We start from the raw sequence: 19374 nt of genomic DNA, 5'->3' as shown, positions 1-19374 counted from the left end.
TGTTTCACCCAGGTCTGTGAAGGTCAGCCTGGAAAGTTTTTCTTTTCCCGCCAACATCAAGTTATGTTGATTCCTCTGATGGAACATCGTTTTCTGTCTTTCTGCAGGTGGTCTGCATGGACAGGAAACTCGACTTCCTGGTTAATGTGTATGTGCAGCGTATGGGTATCCCCCGTTCCGAAACAGAGGCCTTTTTCAACTCCAGGGAGCCGTATCCAGCCCCGCCTTACCACAGCCCCGAGGAGAGCAAAGAAGAGAAGGAGGAAAAAGAGGAGGTACAGGAGGTGAAGACATGCTCAGCAGCTGATGTCCCATGCTCTGACGGGTCCTTGGAAAAGAAAGACCCTTTACTCGGTCGATCCGTGGCGAGATCAGTTGGTACTCCCTCTGGGAGCAACAGCCGCCCCTGTACCTCCTGGCAGCACCAGCTGCAAAACCCCATCAGCCAGCCTGCCTGGAACAGCAGCGTGTCCAACACCCCTTCGCCAGTAGGTGGCAGCGGCGACCATTCGCCCACCCTGTTCCGCCTCCCACCTCCACCTGCTCCAGCTCATGACAGATCCTCTTCGGGTCAGGGTGGCAGCGGCAGAGAGAGCGGCTCCCACAGCAAGAGGCGCAACAGGAGGCACAGGTGCCATCGAGAGGTCACCGCAGTAGATAGTGACACATCCCTCACCATCCCGTCGGTTGACCATGAGGAGCTGGAGCGCTCGTTCAGCGGCTTCAGCATCTCCCAAGCCAAGGAGGACTTTTTTGGGCCCTCGTTCTTTACAGGCTTAGGAGGGGGAGCCGGAGCAGGGACCGAAGCCGGAGGTGGACCTTCACTCTGTGCCAGGGTCACACCATTGCTAGCAGAGGGCGAGTCGGACACAGACTCTGACCTCTGTGCTCCCTCGCCTCTGTCTTTCACCGGAGAGGTCTCAGATGGAGAGAGGGGGTGGGCTGGGCTGAAGTAGAAAGGACTACTCTGCTGGCAGACCTGCTGATTGTGACAGAGGCTGATGCCCCGATTGCCAACATGACCGTATCATTAGACCTCATGGCCACAGGCTTACTGTAGATGATGGCTGATACAGACTATATTGGGTCAAGTGGGCGGTTATGAGCAGTTGTCTTTTTGCGATAACAGTAAAAACGAGTTCTCACAAAAACAACGGGATTATCCTTTATCAACGTTTAAGTTTGTAATGTAACACTTCACTGGCAATGCTTGATTACGGTTACTTTTGTATCCACTCAGAATTTGATTAAATAGCTGTTTGGGAAACCTTTCTTTAACTTAGACAAGAAGCCTTTTCGTTATGGTACTTAGTTAGTGAGACGACACTTACACAGTGTGGATTTGTATGAAACAATAAAGAGAACTGCCATTTTGGTTCCCCTTATGAGACGTATGAGTAGCATTTCAGCACGTCTTCTGTTAAACACTGACCACTTTAACATTCAAAAGCTTGCTGGAGTTTGTAACGCGAGACTGTTGAAATCTTATCACGTGGTTAACGTAGTGTCTTGATAACTTCTATACCTTAGGATGTCTTGAGGTGTTATGTTGCCAAAACCTTAGCTATGATGATCAGTTAGATTCTTGCTGATTTAAAAAAAGAAAAAGAAAAAATGCTTCATTATTAATTCAGCCTGGCATTTATGTAATACTATGGAAGAACTCCCTTTAAAGTAATACTGAATACTTCTGTAAGGATACACTAAGGAACCACCTGCATGGCATGATAAATGATTGATTTAAGGACTGTGTTAAGTAGGCTGCAAAAACCAAACAGTGACAAACAGTCAAACTGTGTTTTTCTTCTATACAGTAAGAGAGAGTGGTGAATTTAAAAAAAAAAGTGCATGCATGACTGGTTTCAAGCTATGTTTTAATTTTTCTAAGGAGCTTTGCTTGAATTCCAATCATGTAAATGCAGCCTGAGCTTGCTAATTTCAACAGCTCTTCTTTTCTGGGTAAATATGTTCATAACATTCTATACACATAAAATACAAGAGCAGATGTTTAATGCTGCACAGGTATGGGAACAGGAAGGGCATTTGCTTGTACATTTTGTATTGTTATCACAAGGCATGCAGTGTTGAAGCTGGATTGAGTGCACGTGAAACTTTCTCACTTGTTACTGACATGACGGTATTTAGCCTGCAGTGCATTGAACTTTCATTTAGATTCTCTGATGCTACGTCAGTTTCAGACTAAATGAGGAAATGCAATAAAAAGCAAGCAACGCAATCAAGAACTCATCCTTTAAAATTGTTGCCTTATTTCCACACCGAAATTTTAGAGGTCCACAAATCAACAATTTCATTTTTAACATTTTATAACGGTAGTGTACTTAAATTGTTATGGGAGGTTCTTTGGCCTGAGAGCAGATGTTTCAGGTTGCACATTTAGCCATTAATAATGCTAACCTTTGAAGCATGAACTGTTCTTGTTAAAATTAACCAATGCCAACATTTTAACATTTACATTATAACCAAGGAAGTGTAATTCAATAGAGACTGTTAATACGCGGTCCATATTTTTCAGCAAAATCAGGAAGCAACTTGCTGGCATGATTTTTACAACCCATTGAAAAGACATGTAGGGTTTTACATGATACCGTAGATCAGCACCATTGTGTAACTGCACCTTTGTCTTGTTCAAAAATAAAACTTTGTGCATCACTAAAAATCGGTCTTTTGATGCCTTTTTTAAAATGAAGAAAAATGGTGTCTTTAGCTATGGAAATGGTGTAATGGAATACATCTGTCACTAGATGGCAACCAAGAACTTCTGGAAAGACAGAAAGACAAGTCCCCTTAACTGGAACTAAGGATGCCAACCACTGTCTCCTTAACTAAAGCCAGTCTTAAAACACATCTTTTTAAGATAGTCTGTTCTGTTAGTTTGTTGGTTCAATTTGTTATTTAAAGACTTTCAAGTCTTTGGTGTTTTCCTATTTTTTTTTTTATCCAGACTTTGATTTTGACACTTAATTGCATGTAAAGTGTCTTGAAGGTCTTCGAAGGTGCCTATAAACAAAATGGTTTATTGTAATCATTTGTTGTTGTGACAGATCAAACACGTGCTGCAAAAGCCAGGAAAAATGGACACGTCCAAATACTTTTGAATATATAGCATGGTTAACACATACTTACACACTTATTGTCCTACTTATCTGTTTACATCAGCAAAAAGTAAATTTATTACCTGATCAGATTATTGAACAGCCTAATTGGTTAACAGCTATCATTTATTGTTAGTGAAATAGCAAAGGCAGGTCACAGGATCAGCCAATTTGTTAAGTGTTGTGAGGCCAGGTTTTTAGTTGAAAGGGTGATACAAATAGAAATGGAGTAGCCCATTAATAAAAGTCAAGTGATGGTGACACAGCACCTAAGGCTTGTTTACTCTTGGTAGCACCTGGAGAATTGCAATCAGTTTAATCATCCTAACCTACAATGTAGACCAAAGGACAACCAACCAGCAGACACAAGGACTTACAACTGATTCTATAAGGCAAATAACTTAAAAAACAATGAAAGTCTGTGTTTTGCTGTGGAAAACACTAATTAAAAACATGACACCACAGCCAATCTTAATCTGAATCCTCAGGACTGCTTGGCTAAATCTGCACAGGACATTCATTCAAAGATGAGAGGATTGGAATTTAAACAGTCTGTACAGACGTAGGAGACTCACCCTTTGATGATGGATGGTGGAAAAGCTGCCAATCAATAAACCCAATAGTGACTCGAATATTACAAAAGTGCTCTCAAAAGAGAAACCGAGAACAGATGGACTGCATGTGTGCTGACATGTTTCACCACTGTGTTGCACAGACAGAAAAGGATTCAAAATGTAGCTCTTCCAGTAGCCTCATCAACACCTAAACCACTCTGTCGCATTTACAGTGTCAGATTTTCTGAAAATAACGCTTGTGCTCACTGAACAGATTGCACTTTGCATGTATAAGTAAATTAATTGATGTTTTTTGTTATTTCATGAGATTTTTTGTTTTAACCATATTTTGTCAGAAGTGACTCTGTGTCCTTGAATCTACCCGTGTTTGTGTCCAGGTCTGGCCTGGTAATCATTTATTTATGTATTCCCTATAGTGTTAAATAGCATCAGCAAGAAGTCATCAATGTCCAACGAGGGCAGAGATAGGTGACCTTCCTTTCTCTCTCTCTCTCTCTTTGTACATACAGACACACAGGTCAGTGGAGGTAGCAAATACTGGCTGTGTAAATATAAGATTGGGCAACATATATCACAATTTGCATTGATTACATGCAGGCTGCATTTCAACAAGACAAGGCAAGAGGCAATCTTTACTGCTTCATGATTGCATTTTCATTATACTCAGCCGGCATAAGAGTGTGGTTCTAATATTAAGCTGTAAATAGGTGAAACCAATGAATGCATACACCACAACATACATAATCATGTATAGGACAGCCGTGTATGAATGGACAGATGCTTTTCATCAATCATCAGAAAATTACAGAATTGATTTTAATTCCCTGAAAGCCAGTCGTCCATTTATCAGACTGGAGGTGGGATATGACACATTAATTGATTTATAGCCTGACTTTACTAATTAGCTGGCTATAAATTGGCATAATTATTTGTAACTTTACTTGCATGTGAACACCTTGCTTACATGTATTCCACAGGCTATTTGTGAGTTGTGACCAAACATATTTTTCCCGTAAGACAATAGAATAAAAAAATGCAGCTCCAAAGCCAAAGCCAGCTATTTTTTTTTATTTTTATTTTTTTACTGTGGTTAAGCTTAAGACAAAGGTATGGTGGATTTCATTGGAGGTGATCTCTCTTGGAGGCTCCACTTGGCCACACTCTAAAGAGTATTTGAATCTGACTCACTGACCTTACCGTCCTTTCTTTAGCATCCTCTGCTCTGCTTCTGTGAAGGTTTCATGAAGCAGATATAATCAATAAAATCAAACTACTGAGAAATGCTATTTCAGTCAAGCCCGCTTTAGATAGTCTTGTTTAAAACTGAAAAAGCCTAATTATATGTGACAGTATGCTTCTTCTTTCCATGTACATAAATGGAAAACCCAAGGCGGGAAGAGCATGTGGAATACTCTCCACTATGGAAACAGAGCAGGATTTAAGGATAACAAATATCACACTGATAAGTCAGACACTAAATTAAATTGAGGAGCTGGGGTGGAGGTGGATAGCAAAGTGTCTTTTAGACAAAGCAGCAACAAAAGGCAGGCAAGAGCAGCTTAAGCAGTTTAATCTGAGCCAGCATATTCTGTGATTGACAGAGCTTAACTTTTCGTCTTGCATGAATTATTGTTGTGCTCATTTTCCTATTTCATTTTGTTCTGTGCTACCTACAAAAGCCAAAAATCACCTTCCTCATTATGATACAGTGCGACTTGATTGTGTCATATCAGGATATGTTTCACACCAAATGATAAAAATTTCCATGAAGAAACAAAATAATATGCGTATGTGTCATGAAAGAGCAGTAATTAACGGTTTGATGTAATCACTGCTCCCCGTCCACAGACGCTGTAAAAACACTATACACAGTGAATATGAAAGGCGTTTCTATCAGTGGCATCGATTAATGCACAGTCAGGGAAACAATGTCTTGATGGTCACGATGAGAAACGTAAAAATACAGAGTTGACTCTTTTAAGGGAAAAATAAAGAGTGTATTGATTCTATCTTGTTTACCTTTTATGTCAATAATATTCAAGTTAAATTATTTTTAATGTTAATGGGGTATGAATGTTTTTTAACTTCTGAAGTCAAACATGGTAGAAAAGGTCTGACAACTGCTGAGTTAGTAAAATAAACAAAATCATTTATTTCGAGCACTGAGGATATTCATGTTAACACTGCTTCAGTTAGATCAATCTTCTATTAGGGACACAAAGAAATGTATAATGTCAGGTAAAAACTGCCGTAGCTTGTGGGCGTTATTGAGTACATAGTCCTTGAACTGCTTACAGTGTACAATGTAGTAATTGACTAGGCTGCTTCATTTTTCAATAGAGAAGAGATTTGAGTTTACATGGGGGAAGGTCAGAAATTTTTCATCTTTCTGTGGTGAAATATGATCGATTATGAAGTTTGACAACTGTAACCCAGTAACAGAAGCAACTCAGAGCTCGTTTCTTTCAGTGCAGATTCAAAGTAGACTGAATGCCTTATTGAAACGATGCAGATTCAAAAACGAATGAGAAGCTTTACATTCATTTCAAATGTAAATGAATTTAATACAAACCATTTCTAGAGTTCATATAGACTGTATACAAAAGAAGGACATGAGACAATAGTGCTTTACTAAATCAGATTCTATTGAGTTCATTATTAATTCAATAAACAATTCCTTTCAAGTATAATCATTGAGAGGAGGAAAAAACAAGGTATGCTTTTTGCATGGAAGGACAATATGATCAACTCTATACACTGTAGTGCAGCGGTCCCCAACCTTTTTTGCACCACAGACCGGTTTAATATCAGACAATATTTTCACGGACCGGCCTTTAAGGTGTCACAGATAAATACAACAAAATAAAATGATATGACCAAGACAAAAACTGTGGTATTTTGTAAATATAATAATAAACACGAATTCACTGTGTAATTGTATAGCTTTATTAGCAGTGCCCTCCTGAAATGCGCCAACAAACATTGAGAGTAACGTCCTCCTCTCTGCCACTTAATGATCTCTGGTCACTGTGGTAACGCGTAAATATTTTTTTCAAAATAAGGCACACAACTACAACACGGGAAAAGACCCAGGGAAACCAAGTTAACGATAAAACCCCTGAAAACCATAAATTTCACACCCGAGCCTCAACTCTCATGGACCGGTAGTGGTCTTTTGCCCGGGGGTTGGGGATCGCTGCTGTAAGAGATGAATGTAGCTTCTGGGTCCAAAAAATAAAACCATAATGGGAGTACCTCAAACCTGCATTCCTTTTTATTGCCACCAGGAGTTGGGACAAAGTCTTTGAAAAATGTCTTTCAGACAACCCCTGTAAAACCTTCCAGCTGAGTTTACAGTCTTTTAATTTCATATTAAATAAAAATTAACTAATAATCTTGGTAATTCTATGTTCAAACAAGGAAGACTTATGAATGACAAGTTGTTAGCCAACAAGCGTGCAGTTGCACAGTCAGACCCATCCCTCTTTTGTTTCATAGGCTGAGATGGAGAAATTTCTTATTTTGAGGCATCAAAACCAGACTCCAGAAACTAATTTGTAACAAATGTTCAATTTGTGTTCTTTATTGTGTTTTTAAGTAATTCTTCATGTGTATTACATATTCCATTGACTTCCTGTGCATGACCTGTTTTGGAACAGTCTCCTGTGTTTGTGTCATCTCCCCTGTAAAACTTAGAAACAGGACCACAGTAACAAATGGATGACCATCTTTAATATGCAATATAAATAACATTTTATATTTTTAAATATGCATCATGAATGCACAACACAAATGTTGGCTTACATTTAATTTCATTATGAGTATGTTTTTTCAAAAGTTATGACCCTTAAAAAATTAAATTTAGGATTTAAATGACTTGGCGATAATTTGATTTGGGTCTATTTACTTTTTACAGTGTCCCAACTTTTTAAAAATTTGTTTGTGCTCTTAAGGAAAAGCTGAATAGATCTGTCATCATGGGTAATGTGAAGACTGAAACTGTAAAATGAAGCTGACAGATATTCATATCATACTTTAAGTCTAATAATTTCAGATGCCAATCATTATTACTCAACTATTTATATAACTTCACACAAATTAGTGAATCTTCAGGGACATTAGGGAAAGTGATGCAGTGCATCATCTGCATCACATCCTTCTCTGCCCTTCCTGCTCTGTTTGACTATATTTAGAATTTCAAGAGGTTCTGCGAATGCACATATGCGCATTTGCAAATGTATTTAAGTTTACACCCCGACTTATACAAATACTACCATATAAGGATTGCACTCATTTGTCTTAACAAAGCTACAGCATTAAACAAGATAAATAAGACAACCCAAAATCATTAAAAATAAAAAGAAAAGAGTTGCTGAGCCCATCATCAATGTCGCCCAATAAATCCTTATTTATGAACAGCACATAATTTCACTCAAAGCTAACAAAAATAATTAAACTCCAAGTAAACAACGAAGCAATGATAATAAAGAACAATAAAAGTTTTCTATTTATAAGAGGAGCTTAAATAAACAATATTCATGTAAAACACTCACGGAAAAGAGTTTTCATTGAGCACACACTGAGCTAAACCAAGAGCTGTGTAGACATGGACTTGGGTGAAAGCTGACCTTGCAGGCAATGATTTCATTGTGGCAACCACATCAAAAGACCAGAAACCGTCAGCCAATTCTTTAGTCGGCAAGAGGAGGATCTGTCATCAGGATATGTTGAGCCAGTGGTAGCAATCTAATAGATGCAGATTTTATTGCTATTGGGCTATTGGACTTTATCTTTCAAGCAGACCATCAGATGCTTCAGTCTGGCAATGACTTCAGGGTTATTAATCATGTGAAGGGATTGTCAAATTCTCAGAAGCTGGTTGCAATGCACTCATCCTAATGGCTTTGCACACATTCAGTAGCATTAAAATTTTATTCACCTGGAATAAAAGAGAAGAAGAGAAGGGTAAGAGCGGTACAAATAACAGAGAGAAAGAGAGAAAACAAACAAATGAAAAATTAAGCAGCATAAAAATGGCAGTGTGATTGTGAGGTGGAGGATAATGCAGGCTTTTGTCTCGGATAGGAAATGATTTGATAATTTATTGATGCCTTGATTATTTCATTGGCGATACGCCAGCTCTAATTAACAGCTTGGCAGAAGTTAAAGTGTGTGCGTGGTGACCTGGCCTGATTTAGTGATTAATGCTGGAGGGAGGCTTGATTGGCGTATGTTGAGTTAATGTAATTTCACAGAGGTTCAAATGAGCTGCAAAGCTCTCTAAGCATGGGCCATTTAGTAGCATTTGTGGGTAGAGACAGTGTTTGAATAAAGCCAGTGAAGTCTGAAGGCTCTAAAGGCTTTTGGGTGGGGGGGGAGTGGAGGTCCTTCTTTTTATTCCCTTGATATTCACATGTGAGGAGAATGACAAGCTGAAGGTCAGAGAACCAGTCAGCTGTTTTAAATAAGCAATGAGATAAACGTGAATGAAGAAGGCCGAGAATGGGAGGAGGTCAGAGCATATGAACTGAAGCTCACATAAAAGATGTGAAGACATTAAAACAGGCAAATCAAAGGGCTTGGAGCAATTCCAGTGTGAAGTGTGAAGTGCACAGCTGTCAAAGACTGCACAGGTAGGTGAAACAAGTATGTACAGATTTCTGATGCAACCATGAATAGCATACAAAGTCATGCAAAGACATAATAACTCAAGTCAATGATTTTACTGAAATGAAATCATCTGGATACAAATGGGCACTGTCTATTGTAAAAGCTGCTTGAATCTGTTGCAGAGATGAAAACATAACATGAATTACTACCAGGAACTAAAGTTTTCAGAAAGTTTTGGAGGCTGAGTTAAAATATAACAACATGATGTTGGCAAGTTCTGACTTTACAAATAGTTAAACTGGTTTGAATTCAAAATTATGAGCAAAGCACAGAAAAATAAATTGTTAGCAATTAAAAAAAGAATTAAAAACAAATATTGCCTGCTGTTCAATATGAACTGGCACTGAGAGCACTGGAGCAAAACCTCCACTCAAAGCTTAAACAGTAGGTATATAAATGTGCATGTGGAACAAGGCTAAAAAGTAATACACACAGCACTGATTTGAACTGAGTCGACAGAAGGTAACTGTACAGTCTCATTACGTACCTGCACGAGGCTTGAGCCATAATCATCTGAAGGTTAAAGAGTTATTAGTGAACCTTAGCTACATTATGAGAGGTGGCCATGTAGAGCACGGAGATCATAGTGTATATCCTTTTTATTGTGTGTGTTTTTATTAATCTCTTTCCGGTCTTCCTCACCTCACCCCAACTGGTCGCAGCAGATGGCCGCCCTCCCTAAGCCTGGGTCTGCTGGGGCTTTCTTCCTGTTAAAAGGGAGTTTTTCCTTCCCACTGTTGCTAAAGCGCTTGTTCATAGGGGGTCATATGCTTGTTGGGGTTTTCTCTGTTCTCTTTGTATTATTGTAGGGTCTTCACGTTACAATATAAAACGCCTTGAGGCAAGTGTTATTTTGATTTTGCGCTATATAAATAAAAGTGAACTGAATTAAGTGGAATTGAATATTAATGTTGCATAGAGACATAAATATTATATGGACTGAAAATAAAGTAATTTTTTTTCAGTTAATTAGTTAATTGGCAGGTTTTTAAAGGGTATGTGAGATTGGGAGAAACAAAATGCAATCTAAAATAAAAGAAACAAAGCCTAAGATAATGGCAGTGATATGCACCATTCAGCTTTTATTTAAATATATGGAGCACCTAGCATTAATATGTCCATAAATTATCCTCAATGCTTCTGGTAATGCCACGGCTTTAGTTACACTATTAAAAGCATTTCTTTCATTAGTTTCGTTCATTAGCCCCATGCTGAATGGTTACGTCACAAGGTACAGGTGTTTCACAGTTAACTCTGACAACATCCATATTCAACTTTGGAGATGTTTCTCCAGAGCCATAAGTATGACATTTAAAGGTAATACATTGTTATCTAACTTTGTTCACAGCATGCAACTTCAGCGGGAGGCATTATTAGGGCAATATTTTAAAGAAGTTGGTTTTAATAATTGACTTCGTGTCACAGGTAAGCCTTTATCACTAGCAGCTTCTCAGGTGTAATCTCTTTTTCAGTAAATTATTGTTAAAGGTATCATCCTGTTTCCCATCCCATATTTGATGACGGTGAATTCATTTGTAGTCTATCGTTGCCTTTGGAAACATGTACCTATAAGCCGTATAGTATCCCAAAACGTGTAAGCTGCTTCTTTGGCCATAAAAGGTCACACAGGAATACACACATATACACAATGCTTGCCTGAAGGATCTGAAAAAGGATGGTCAACATAGAGTCCTTCAACTTTTAAAGATCTGGTCTGATAAACGTGCGGTTTTTCCCAGCTTTCGGCTCACCATCCCAAAAGAGAACGAGACGGAGGGTTTGCACTGAATTGCAATCCCCATAATCCTGTATCTTTTTTTCAGATGTTATGAATAACATGAAATGGGAAATTCTGGATATGGGAATACCAAACTCAGCACATTTCATAGCCTCTTTGCTTTTTCTTGACACTTTCAGATTCAAAATGACTTAAGGCACTCTTACAGAGAAAACAAGCAAGATGATGATGCATTAGAGTTACTTGGAAGAGCTCTGCTGTATGCTGTATAATATAAAAATCTTGAGGTTTAACATAGTGCGAGATTCATAATTATCTGTCTTCCTGGAAAGGCTATATGCAAGAAAAGCACTAATGCATTCAAGGTACTCTTCAGAAATTGCTGCACTGCTGAGATATATTCCCACTTTTTACTAGCCTACTGGATATTCCAATATGCACTGCTCAGCCAATTCAAACATCATATATAAAGCAGTAATTTAGCAGGAATTTAACTGACCCTGGTTATTAGAAATGAGGTACTGACCGCCCATGAGCCAAATGGCGCATGCACCACCTGTCTTTGGTTTAAATACACAGCTTAAGAAAAAAAAAATCAAACAATTAATGCTAAACTTTATAAACCTAACTACATTTTTACAGGAAAATGTTGGCAGTGCTGCCATGTACATCTCACATCACAGTGGGCGGTGGGGGACAACACGATAGGCAACCCCAGGATGTCTCGTCAAGCTCAGCAGCACAATTATCGTTCATCCATCTTTAATATCTCGACGTCTTCTCCATTTCCGCCAACAGAGACAAACTCACCTTGTAATTATTATCACAGCTGGCATCCAAATTGGATGAATCATATTTTTGCTCTTTCAAAAAGAAAAGACAGATGTGGACAATAAAAAAAAAAAACATGGACAGAGACAGCTGAGGCGTTCGCAGGTGTGAAAATAAACACATTTTGTGAAGTTATCACCATTTAATTCTCTAATCTATTTTCAATGGCAGCTTCATCTGTCTGTGATAGCTGAATGCAGAAGTTACTACGAGCATGCTATGTTCCTTGACCGCATTCAGCCCTCGCTCATCTCATCTGGTTTCAAAACTCAAAGATGCTCAGCTCCAGGTTTCAGCAAGGGACCGTGGCTACATCCAACTTTTACAGTATATACAGTCTGTGCATGTTTTTTTTTATTAGGTTGTCATGGAGACTGCAGGGTACTTTCTGTCACGGATACTCCTGGAGATGTATCAGGGCTGAAGACACTGTAGCGACAACATGTATAGACCCCAAAGACTGTGACTCTTCAGCACAGCCTGATTATAATTTTTCCCTTTCCATCTCTGATGCAAATTGTTGCAATACTGTTGATAGTAAAGACAACATGGAACAAATGTGAAGAGAGACTGGATTTATCCTTTCCTTTTCAGCAGTGGTATGGTAGACACCTAATATTTTAGGGTTATAACAAATGTATTTTAACTCTAGACTTTGTCCTTGATGCGACTGGGTTTTTCCCCCATCACAGCTTGATTGTTTAATGCACATAATGAATGCATGGCACAGTCTGTGTGACACACACTTTAGTTCTTGCGTCACAGTGGGGCTAAGTAACAATCAACAAGTGAGCCACTACGCTAAGCTATAAATTTAATTGTGAAATGGAAGCTTCTTGGTTGGGAACACCTTGATGAAGACTCATAAATCTGACTCGAGGTACATTTATGAGGAAGCACTTGTCGCTAGGAGCAACAAAGACACCCAGAGTCTCGCATTCATTTTTGTTTTGGTTTAGATCTTCTTGTACATAAATATTATTACTCACAATATCCCCAAAATAACGATTTGAAATATAATTTGAAATTCCGCTTTCATCTCCTTTTGGTTGAAAGACAGGATAAAACAGCTGGCCCCTCTATTTGGACATCATTAAAAAAAAAAAACTTCCATTAAATTAAAAGTCCCACTGGATAAGAGCCTGAAGGCATGATTGCCCAGGACTCATCAAATGAATTAGGAGGCATATGTCAAGACCAAGGGCTTTGGCTACACAGCACTCTGAATTAAATGAAAAGTAACTTTACATGATTAAAAACAGACTGATTGGCCAAAACCTAATTGTCAATTGCGTTAAAAAGAAGTCGAAAATTGTTGCAAGCATGTGTCATGTGGTCATTCGTTACTACTTGTTTCTGTGTCTAAGGGGAGCAAAAGCTAGCACTTATCTACTGAGAACATGCTGAAGTATTGATGAGAGCCCACTCCCACTGGACTTCAGATGGTAACCTTAACATCAGGGGAACAGCATTAGTCACTCAGGCTGCACTTAAGCATTCCCCATTTAATTAAAGCTATCAGCATGGGGTGCTCTTTAAACTGGGCAATCTGTAGGCATTACTGAAAGACACAACAATGGGCACATGAATATTGAAATTAACAAGGCGGCGCAGCATAAAAGTTAAAATAGGTGGTGCTATTTTAACTTGTAGGGGTTTTTTTTGTGTAAGATATTTTTTTGTAGTTGTAGTTTTTTGCTGTTTGCAAAGATATTGTGTGATATATGTTGCCTTTCAGATGTTTAACAATGTTTCATTCAAAGCAACCAATACAGCCTTCGTTCGCACAATATCATACAATTGATTGTCCCAAAAATCAGAACAGAATTGGGGAAAAAGGCTTTTAAATACGCTGCCCCTGCTTCCTGGAATAATCTGCAGAAGGAACTGAAATTATTACCTTGGGAGAGTTTAAGTGTGTCTTAAAGGAACGAGAGAACAGCTCTTTTACTCAGTGTGATTGTTTTTAATGTACTCTTAATTTGATCTGTTATTGTATATTTTACACATGTTGGTATGGGATATTGTATTTGTTTTAAATGTTATATACCTATGTGGTATGTGACTTTTGTTGCCATGATGCCAGGTTTCTCTTGGAAATGAGATTTTAATCTCAATGAGATTTTTTACCTGGATAAATAAAGGACTTATAATAAAAAGTGAAGATAATCCCTGATTATACACTTTGCACAGAGCTTCAAGAGTATCTTTGAAGAATAGAAAATAGCCAGTGTCTTTTTAATAAGTTTATTTTCATTTTTGGAGCGAAGCAAGATGAACTGTGTGACTGATGTTTTTATTTTATCCATCCATTTGCTTCCGCTTATACTTTTCAGGGTCGCTGGAGCTTATCCCTGCTGTCATGGGGCAAGAGGCAGGGAGTACCTGGGGAGAGCCCACGCAAAAACATGGGAGAACATGCACAGAAAGACCCTGGCCTGATGGTGGAATTGAACCTAGGACCTTCTTGCTGTGCAGCAACAGTGCTAACCACCATGCCAGCATGGCTTTAATTTAATTTAATTTGTTCTCAGTGGTTGATTTTTATAGGCAAAAAGATTATAACACAATATTAAAGAAAAAAAATGTACTGAGAACCATCCAGCAGCATCCTCTGAACTTACCCCTGCTTGGTACCACACGAGGGATTTACCACACCGAGGTCCAATGTGAGGTATGACTTTATTTTCTTTTTTGCTTTGTTCATCTTCCTTGGTCAGTGGTTTCTTAGAATGGGCCGGCTCAGTGTCATTCCAGAGGGATTCATTCTTATAAATAAAAGATCAGTATGAAAAAAAATACTTACACAACTGGACAGTGTCTGCTACATATAAGGTAAAAGAATGTGGAAGGTAACACACAGTCCCAACATTGGAAAGCTTAGTCTCATCATCCACGGGCTGTTTATCATTGCATGGTTCGGAGGGAAAAAAGCATCACTTGCACAAAACTTGCAAGATATTCATGAGAGGACAAGAACTCTGTAACTGATAGTATATGTGTAATATTCACTCACAAAACAGACGTCAAATGTGAGACGTTGTGTGTAAGTAATACATAGATGCAGATTATATTCTGATTATTTTATGATCAAGCCAAAAAGAGCACACTTTTCAAAAAACATTAAGGAACATTTTTGATAAAACATCAGATGTCAATGGGAAAAAAAATGCTGATGTGGTCTAAGTAACGTAGTAGAAATGAATAAAACCACGTAGTTTAATAGAAATTATATTTATCAACCTACAGAGGGTTTAATTAAAGGACACCTGAAAATCAAAGTAAAATATAATTTTGAAGAAATTTCCTAATGAGATGGTAGATGGTGTCCTGGGGGGTCTCCTTCCAGACCTGGACCAGGGCCTCAGTGAGCTCCTGGACAGTCTGAGGGGTGAAAAACTAGTGAAAAAAAGTCATAAAAGATCAGGAGGGAAAAAAAATGTTAGTGCCCTCCACCTATAAAAGCATTCCTGTTTGGGATTTGCTGGTGGACAGTCCCTGAAAGCTCCTGTATGAATGACTAGGCAGTGCACTTCTGAAGACCAGTCTGATACCTTCTAATATCTGGAATTTTTTTTGCAACTTTCCCGATTCAACAAAGATGCTAATTTGTGGAGAAATGGGAAACAAGGCTGTTTATTTTCTTCTTTTTTGAAAACAAAATTGACCATATGTTGAAACTGTCCTTTCCCCTTGGAACAGTTAATTATGACACTTTTAGTGTCTTTGAAGAGAGACCTGGAAATTTGTGCCTACATTCCCCATAATTCCTACTGTCACCGCTGCAGATAGAAAAACAGCTCAGGACTATTGTATTCTGGTCAGCACAGGCTGCTAGGGGAGCATTTTATATCTGTTAACTGTCTGTTCCTTTTCTTTCAAATATTGAACACTGCTGTTATAGTTTGGGATAAATATAGTTTCAAGTACAGTCGGGGAATACTGTGGGGCAGGACATCAAGGTTTCATTTCTGTGCAGTGCTGCAATGAAAACAACATTTTCAAAATGGTGGCGGTGACTTAGCTTTGCCCTTGCAGCAGGCGCAAGTATATATAAATAGTGTGCTCCTCCAGTTTACATTGTTTATGTGTAGAAACAATAACAGACATTTGCTTTTTTTCTTGTTTTGGACACGTCTAACTTTGACCTCGGCTTACTTTCCAGTGCACACTAATGGCACAGAATACAAAGTTGCTAATGTGTCCAGCAGTTGTGGGCATCTATACGTTGTTAAAAATCAGGTCACATATACACACACATACGCACACACACTAACATGTGCACATACTCCCCTGATCCTCCTTATAGTGAGGAGATGACAGCAGGTGGATTTGGGGAGACATATTGAGATGGATAGTGACCCAAACAGGGACAACTAGTGAAAGAAACAGCAAGAGAGGGAAGAAAGAAAAGGACAAAAAAAAAAAAAAAGTTAGTACAACAGTGGGAGGCATAAGGTAGAGAGAGAATGGGAAAGGCAACATGGCTTCACAGTCCTGCTAAGCCAAGCAAACACAATATGTGCAGAGTGTTAGTGTGGCTTTGACTTTTGGTGTGGAAGCTGTCTCTATGAAAGAGAGACGGAAATGTTAGACTCAGATAGTACCAGTCAGTCATCTATGCTGAGAACTTTGATGGTCAGCTCAGGCCCTTAATACAAACAAAATAAAGAACTTAAAAATGTTCAGTAAGTTTAGCTTTTTAAGAGCAGAAAAATACTTCAGATAATGAGGAGACTGTAAATACATGGTTGGCTGAACTTGTAGCGGTGTATTCAACTATTGAATAAATTGGATTTGCAGAAAACAAGCCCTGAAGCTGTTGACACCCCCAAAAAGCTGAGCAGCACAAATGACATCCCTGTCAATCTCTGAGGAGTTCTGTGCCTGCAGACTCGTTCTCTCCATTATTAAGACAAGATGAGAGTTACTTTATTGTTTCTGCACCTGCTGTAAACTACATGTATTAGATGCCTGGTATTAAAGACATTTTTTTCAATGTTTCAGAAGATCAGGAGATGAGATTTTAGTGGGCCTGCCAAATATGAGCAGTTAATAAACGAAGTGTTAAAGACAAAGGCACGCAAACCTGATGTGCCAAGTTTTCACACTGTATACAAAGCCTCATTCTGTGTGACTTCCTATATCGAAGAGTTAAAGAATCCTTCCAGAATTTATTCTACTTGTAGGTTTAAATGCAGTTATTATTAAAAGAGTGGACCTCTTGATTCTAAATGCAAACGCAGGATTATGAGCAGATGTGCAGACTTACTATTTGAAACTTTGGCTGTGTTTGATGTGCGAATCCGCCATTGTGACAATATGACAGAAAATAAATTTAAAAAAATATATTTCTGGACATTCGTGCAGAAGATCTATGCAAACTCAAATGTTCAAACTTTATAAAAATCTAAATATTAAATGAAATTCTTTATATTTGGATAAATACGTCTTTGTTTTTTTATTTGCTTTAAGGTTTGTCTGGTGTGTTTTCAGTTACTTCATCTTATTATTTTTCACCCTTTTCAGTGACAATTTATTGCCAGTGAACTAGACAACTGGCTCCACCACCAGCTGCCTATGATGAGGTGGCTCTCAGTACTCACACAGTTGTAGTGGATGGCAATGGATTGATGGGCTTTATTGGTTTTCTGGAAACCTACATAGAAAAGGCATCATCAGTTTTATTATTTACCCTTGCTTCTCTTCTGCACTTTGCTTACCACAGGCAGAAAGGCTTTTTGGTCGAGGTGAAAACAGAGCTCATTAATACATAATAACAGTAAATGATTTCTTGATACTTGCTAAACAGCACGCAGCCATTGCTTATGTAATAAACTGCATCATGTCAAAAGGGAAGAATTATGTTGCCTGTTCAGTCATGTTCAAAGATGTATAGAAAAATATAAATACCTATTCTCCCACCCACCCGCCTACCTACCTACCAACCTACAGTAGGAAGGAAAGAAGGAAGGAAGGAAGGAAGGACATCACTGAAGTGCGACTGCATGAATGTGCCTGCTCTTATAGTTACAAATCTGTTGTTTAGTATCTCAGTGTGTCTTCTAGTGACAGCATGGAGACACTTGGTCAGTAATAGGAAAATAATGAAATTAATGACATTTCTATTGCTCACCCACGTAATTTTTACTTCTCACACAGAAGCAGAATCATAAGCACAAAAACTGTTCAAAAATCCTTAAAACCACAGGCTAAAAAGAGGAAGAAACTCCACTACATAAAGGAGTAATGAACCAATGAATTATTGGAACAAAGCTAACACAAGACAAAAGAAAAAAACAGGCAGGAAGTAAAGATGTAACTAAAGATAAACAAATCAGAAAAGTGGTTTTCAAAATAAAAGAGGAATCAATTAACCAAGAATGTCACTTCTGCATAGGCAGATGGCAAGGAGAGAGGACCCAAAAGCAGGCACGAGCTGAGGTGGATGTTAAGAAAAAGCGAGCCTTTTATTTGGCTGGATAAAGGTACAAACAAAAAGCAAAGAACAACAAGAATGGAACTAAGAAACCTATACTGGAAAACCTAAACACAAAACACTGCATGAAACCTTGAAACACGGAGGGAGAAACTCAGACGAACCAGCAACAGACGAAGGAAGACAGAGGACTAAATACACATGAGGGTAACAAGGGAATGAGGAACAGGAGGGAACACAGCTGTCAGGTTTATATTATTGGATTGTCATTTATGCTTAGAAATATTTACTCATATATCCTTAGAGTTTTATAATCAATTGCATATTGATAGAGGTTTGATCCTTAGCAGTCTGTAAAGACTCTGTGTGCCTTCCAGAGTGTTCTGGCATACACACTCACATCCTGGGGTCACGAGAAGAGGTCGTACCTTGTTTTACTGTTTTATGGTATAGCAAACACAAGTATATCTGTTTTAGTCTAAGTGCCTTTTGTTTAGATGAACGGCTGGACTTCCAGACCAGCAGGATTAGGGAAGTCATTTATGGGATCACATCTTGACCACACACACACACACACACACGGACGGTACTCTTTGTCTACATGTAAACATGTATACCTATGTAAGACTCATATGTTAATGAACCTATGCATATTCATGTAACCTCAATAAAAGAGCAGTGTTACAAGGGAGCAGACGAGAGCAACTGGGGTCAAGCGAAGGAATGGCGCTCGTCCAGTTCTCTCCCTCATGCATGAGTAACACAAAGAACTTTGCCTACTTGTGTCTTGCTTTTGCTGTGTAGTAGAATTGTCTTGAACGTTCCAGCGAATAGGTTTATGCTACGAACCTATCAACAGCTGGGACTAATCACACACAGAAGACAGGGAGGAAACAAAACAGAATACACTAACACAGGACTGTCAAAGTAAAACAGGAAATATGCGAACATCGAGAACCAGGGTGACCAGACAAGACAGAAGGAATTCAGGGGAGGCACAGTGACAAA

At 38.6% G+C, this 19374-nt stretch overlaps 1 protein-coding gene across 1 annotated transcript in view; it reads left to right on the top strand.

Annotated features, from left to right (window-relative positions):
• Positions 1-2677, top strand: part of kcnq2a (potassium voltage-gated channel, KQT-like subfamily, member 2a) — a 39275-nt gene extending 36598 nt beyond the window's left edge. Inside the window, exon 18 of the mRNA XM_035905645.2 lies at positions 108-2677. Coding sequence (XP_035761538.2) covers positions 108-956 — 849 coding nt within the window. The 3' untranslated portion in view covers positions 957-2677. The remainder of the gene's footprint in view (positions 1-107) is intronic.
• Positions 2678-19374: the final 16697 nt, after the last annotated feature.

Source organism: Neolamprologus brichardi, chromosome 20, assembly GCF_056152115.1.
Source record: "Neolamprologus brichardi isolate AB-2024 chromosome 20, ASM5615211v1, whole genome shotgun sequence".
Classification (NCBI taxonomy): Eukaryota; Metazoa; Chordata; class Actinopteri; order Cichliformes; family Cichlidae; genus Neolamprologus; species Neolamprologus brichardi.
Note: the sequence above shows the minus strand (reverse complement) of the source record. Positions and strands in the feature narration are given on the sequence as shown.